Source organism: Centruroides sculpturatus, unplaced genomic scaffold, assembly GCF_000671375.1.
Source record: "Centruroides sculpturatus isolate CEXI.00-Female unplaced genomic scaffold, Cexi_2.0 scaffold459, whole genome shotgun sequence".
In the NCBI taxonomy this organism is placed as follows: Eukaryota; Metazoa; Arthropoda; class Arachnida; order Scorpiones; family Buthidae; genus Centruroides; species Centruroides sculpturatus.
In genome coordinates, this window is record NW_019384631.1 from 215165 (window position 1) to 221245 (window position 6081).

General features: G+C 28.1%; 1 protein-coding gene across 5 annotated transcripts in view; it reads right to left on the minus strand.

Annotated features, from left to right (window-relative positions):
• Positions 1-3294: 3294 nt before the first annotated feature.
• LOC111625750 (lisH domain-containing protein ARMC9-like) overlaps positions 3295-6081 on the minus strand; it is a 50715-nt gene continuing 47928 nt past the window's right edge. For 3 of the 5 annotated variants that reach the window (XM_023368971.1, XM_023368970.1, XM_023368973.1), the window contains one exon: positions 3296-3393. In XM_023368971.1, the coding sequence (XP_023224739.1) occupies positions 3326-3393 (68 nt within the window). In that variant the 3' untranslated portion in view covers positions 3296-3325. Of the gene's footprint in view, positions 3394-6081 lie in introns of all 5 variants that reach the window. The other 2 variants (XM_023368975.1, XM_023368972.1) reach the window with 1 other exon arrangement.

Below are 6081 nucleotides of genomic sequence, written 5' to 3' on the forward strand. Positions count from 1 at the left end.
TAAAACAAAAAATAATACTTTGTTTGTCTTCTAACACATATATACAATGGTTTTATCAGAAAAACTTTTTGATAAAATTATAAAAGCAATATATTTGCTTTAATGGAATATAAAATATTAAATGCCATAAAAAAGAATTAAGTTCAAGTACTTCTGGATTCACATCAACCTTCTTAAAGATGAACACTTAGATAAAAATACAGAACAGTGTTCATGACAATTGTAACAGTTTATATAATTTAAATTTGTGACATTTTCTATGTATATAAATAAACAGTTAAAACTTTTAACCTTCATCTCTTTAAAATTTAATTATTCTTTGTATTCTTAATTATCTTTTGTTTTGGAGGCTGATGGCATGTTTTCCTTTGTACCTGGCCACTCATACTAAGAATAAGAGTTAATTGTTTTTTTAATTATTTACTACTACAAAAAGCTTAATTTTGTTATCAATTAATACAATTTATATCGGTAATAACAAGAATAATTATGCAACGTTCTCCAGCCAAGAGGGGTAGACCTCCATTAAATCGTACCAAATTGGATACTAAGAAGAATCAGCCATCTTCTTCAGATCCCAGGTCGTTAATAAACTTTAACTTCACTTCCAAAAAAAAATCTCCATAAAGAATCCATTAGTGATAAGAATTACAATTTAAATTCATCACAGATTTATGAAAATGACAACCCAGGTGAGTCAACTATTTCTGATCAGACGTGATTAATGTAACAGATAAACTCCCAGACACTTATACTTTAGTGCTTTGGAATAAAATATCAGACTTAATCAACACTGCTAACGACAAACTTTTTAATCAAATGGTTGTGATTAAAGAAGAACTAGATATTATCCACAAAAATATTTGAGAAATAAAGGAAAATCAGAAAAAAATGGAAGAGGAAATTGATAATTTGAGACATCACGTAGAGAAATTACAAATGGACAAAGATTTCATCCAATTTAAAATGGACATGTTAATAAACGAACATCGCTATAACAACATAATAATGTGCAATTACCCAAACTACAANTGCAGAGTTTATCTTGTTTATGTAATAAAATGTAGAAAAGGTTTTGTTTTTAACCTGTAAAGTTAAAATTGTGATAAAAAATTGATATTGAAAATGTTAAAAACCTAAGTGCAGTCTGATTTCTGCTGTGTGTGCAGTGTCCATGCTGAAGTGAGGTATGGTTTACTAAGAATTTATGTGAGTTTTTTGGTTTTTATTTGTGTCCTGTAAAATATTTTTATATATATTTAGTTAGCTGAAGAGGGGCTGATGCCCGAAATGTTGATGTATGGAAAAAACGTTCTAACTAAATAAAAGATTCAACTAGCCCAGTGTTGAAAAAAACGTCACTTCATTGTGCCTGTACACAATGCACATGAGCATTGTCATTCAAAATGACAGGGGGGTTCTGCAGAAAGTATTTCCACTTTCCTCTCAAAGCTGGCCACAGATTATGTTCCAAAAATGCATGTTTAGAGTCTGACCTGGGGCATTCACTTGTTCTTCACTTGCATGGGGATGATCTGGATGAGGCTTATTTTCTCATCTGTGCCTCTCTCGTTGAAGGCTTTTGCCCATCTTGTTATTGTTCTACATGGTAATGCAGATTTCCCATAAGCCTCTAAGAGACCTTAGCAACACTGTTGTGCATTATGATCTCTGGCACTTTCAATCTTTATCCAACTTAACTATTACAATTTTGAGAAACTCATGACTAGACTGGGCAATACAACAGATCGGATTATCAACAGATCTTGTCACTGCTCAGCACGTGGAGTTGAATGGTACAGTCTGTTTGCTCTAAGATAAGGAATGTATGTAACCAACATCTGGTCTAGGTGGCATTAGCTGGTTGCATTGCATTGGGTTTCTATAGCATTGTTGCTACTATTAAATTTCCAAACCAAGTAGTTGAAGTTGTTCACATTACTTCAGGCAATATTAAATTATAACAACCAAATTAACAAGCTACATTGGATTTGTGGATTTATTATTTACTTAACAAGATGTAAATGGTATAGAATTTATGCATGAAATACAATTTTTATGTAATTTTGATAAAGTGGTAACTTCAGCTCCAATACTTTCAGATTATTACTTACAGTTATTTAATAATTCATTTCTGAATAATAGCAATGGTCAGTTTCTGTCACTACAGCAGAATAGTCATTTCCAAAATTAAAAATAATTGAAAATTATTAAGATTATAGTATGGTTTAGATGTGACTAGAAAATTTTGTTATCATTTCAATATGAATAAAATATTTGAGTATGTCGTAATCCTTTATCAGATTAGAAATTGAAATTAAAAATCAAATTATGTATTAAATTCTGTAGATATTGTAGACAAATTCTCTATATTTAGATACAGTAAAATTTTATTCTTTTGAACAGAATTACCACATTTTTATTTTTTATAGTATTGAGACTTTCCATTTTTATAGTCAATAATATCCCTATAAGAAATGATTTTGGGATAAATGCTTTGTTTTCTAAACTTTTTTTCTTTAAATGAGATAAGAAAATGTTTAAATTATTGTTTATTATAATTAAGAAAGTATTTATAAATCAGTAAATGTTTTCCTCACTTTTCAAATCTTGTTTTGTGTAAGACTAAAAATAAATAAAACTGATAAATGAAACAAGCACCATATTTATTATAATAAACAGTGCTTTCTAATAGTAAGTGTTCTCTAATTAAACAACACAGCTGCTAGATAAAAAGTCACAGTCTATAATATTACATGCACTGTCTATTGGAAGAAAATAAGGCTTATTGTAAACTAAAAATTGCACTTTCTGTTCTGAATTGCTACTTTTACTGTATGTTGAAATAAAATGTGTGTTGAATGTTGCATTGTTGTTCAAATAACAATAAAATGAAAATGTTTTCTGAATTTATTGCATTAATATCTGCACCCAATTCCCAAAGGATATAATATCCACTCTCTATTAGCAAGTACACTTTAATAAGCAGCACAGCTGTAAGATGAAATTAGTTCTAGACATCATGCTGTTTATTAGAATAAATATTGTATTTACTAATTTAGAATCTAGGAATTAAGATATTTTTGTCAAAATCATTTTTAAATTATTTCTAGCTACCATGCTACTTCTTAATTCATCAATGATTAATTTCAAATTTATTTTTAAACTCAAACTTTTTGAAAAATGATAGTAATATTCAAATATTGTGAATAATTCAGTATTATTGTCAAATAAAATTCAATTAATAAAAAATAAGCAAATATATATATATATATATATATAAACAGTGTATAAATCAAAAATAAACTCATTTGCAGCCTTACTTTTAGGAGTTCAGACTTTGAAATGATAACTTTAACATTTTCAGATCAGTATACAATCCATCTTCAGAAACTATAAATAATGGATACTTTTAAAAATTTCTTTTTCTTCCTTCTTTGCTATCAGCAAGAATATTTGATTCAAAATTCAAGTTTCACATACTTCAAATAATATTTACATACATTTTAAATGAATTAAAAAGAAAAAAATTTACTATTTACACTTTTTTTAATCTACAAAAGCAGTTCAAAATATTTTGGTAATAGCATTATAAATCTAGAATCACCGTTGTTTTCTTCCACTTTTCAATGTGTGTAAACAAATTACAACACATCAAAAATAGTTATAATACCATAAATAGTTTAGCAACAGTCACTCCATGGTAGATATTTAATTGAAATTTTCTAACAAATTTCACAAAAACAAATTTTGGATTTACATAAGCATGCAGCTCAGGAAAGCATGAATTAGTAATGATAATTGTATGAATTGTGATCATGCTCATATCCAACTAATGTAAAGTGTATTCACCAATTTTAAGACAAATGGTTAAGTTTAATTAACAAATTGTTTCTATCAAAGTTGTCTTGCCAAGCTGTGAATAAATAAAACACTGTTACTGTGAAGATATTAGTTACAGAAAACCTTCATATCATAATAATGTTAATTAGTTCAAATTTAGATATGGACTGTTTATTTTGAAAGTGGTGTAAGTCCATTTTTTCCTCTTTCAAGATATTTAAAGGTTTGCATTTTAGTCAATTCAAAAATATGTAAATTGATTACATAAATGACTTCTATGTGAATTTAACTAATTACGTATTCTGAACCAATTACAATGTGTAGATAACGAAAACAAACAAAAACAAATGTTTTCTAACTCCTGAGTCCATCAGGTTTTTTGTTTTTTTGTCATCTATTCACCATAATTGGTTCAGAATACGTGATTAACTATATCCCAGTGTGATAAGTGGTTGTGTACTCTTTAGCAGATTTAACTAAACTAATATATTCTTTCTGGGTCATAAATGAACTTACAGTTCATTATTTATGAAAGTAGTGTAAGTCATTAAATTTCGATTTCACTTAAAATATATTGTGTCTTATTCTGATTTTGTTTATAAATAATAACAGGAAATATAAATATTGTTGTTTATTCTCAACATTAAAGATATATACAATAAGTATATATTTTTAATGTTAAGAATAAACAACAATATTTTATTGTTAAACTATTTTAGATAAGTTCATCATTAGACACTGCTTTTCATTTAGGCTGGTTATGTGAATTTTTTTCATTCCATCTATTTCCATTCCATCAAATTGCACTTTTGTTGGTAAAATTCATAGTTTTACTCTTATAAGGAGCTGTCCACAAATTACTGTATGTCCACACTGGAAAAGAGGGAGGGGTTTTGACAAGTAGGACAAAGTCAGACAAGGAGTTGTGGATGTGCATTTATTTCATTAAATTTTATACAATTTATGCATTTTATTATATTTATTTCAAAATTTCTTGTATGTTTCACTTCTACTTATGGTATCTACCATTCATAAAAAGAGATAAAGGTTATAACAGAGGTTGGGTTTTGTTGGACATCATTTGAAGAGAAGAAGGGGTTACAGAAACTTGGACAAACTGGGACAAGAGGTAGGGAGTAAAAATTTCAAGAAAAATGCAGACATAATTTATAGACAGCCCCTAAGTGCTTAATTAGACTCCAGAAAAGGGACTTACACCACTTTCTTAATCAATGGTTATGCAATGTCATTTATTGATGAATTTTCAATTGATCAAAGCATACAATTATTTTAAAATATTAAGTGTGAATTATTTATAAATAAAAAGTTCACACTAAGTTATATGTAAATTATGTGATTTCTCGATTTTTTCAAAAAAGACTTACATTACTTTCAAAATAAACAGTCCATATATTGATTGGCAGTACTAAAACAATTCTTCATTACTGTTTGATATTTTTAAAAAATTTGTATAAAGTGGATTACAATAACTTACTGACCGATAGAAACAGATCACAGTAGACAGCATGAAAAAATTATTAAAGTTATTTCAATTAAATTGCTGATGATAATTTATTGATGTTACTAGAGATTAGAGAATTGATTTTATTATTTTATGATATCAAAAAAAGAAAGAAAATATTTGCTTTGTTTTGCAATTAGAACAAAATTGGTCCTCCTTTGCTTTTTAGATATTCTGCCATTTTGACATCACACTCCAAGGACCTTAAGAGTTCAGTAATAACACTTTAATGGAAAACTAACGTTTTCAACCATACCCTGGCTTCCTCAGGTTTTTAAAACTAGTAAGATTTGAACTTGGAATGCAAAGAACAATATTTACATTTATTAAAAAAACCTATTTAAAAAAATAATAATTTGTAAGTATTGTTTTTGCATTCCAAGTTTGAATATTACTGGTTTGAAAAACCTGAGGAAGCCGGGGTATGGTTGAAAACGTTAGTTTTCCATTAAAGTGTTATTACTGGACTCTTAATTAAGGTTCTTGTGTGAGAAGTATACATTCCAGTAATTCTGTAAGTACAGTCGATCCCCCTATAAGATCATTGATTTTTCCGTTTTATCTGAATTACATGTTGTACGAGTCACTTAGATTTTACAAATATGTGAGCCGTTCACAGCCCGGCACACGTATTTGTAAAATCTAAGTGACTCGTACAACATGTAATTCAGATAAAACGGAAAAATCAATGATCTTATAGGGGGGTCGACTGTAAA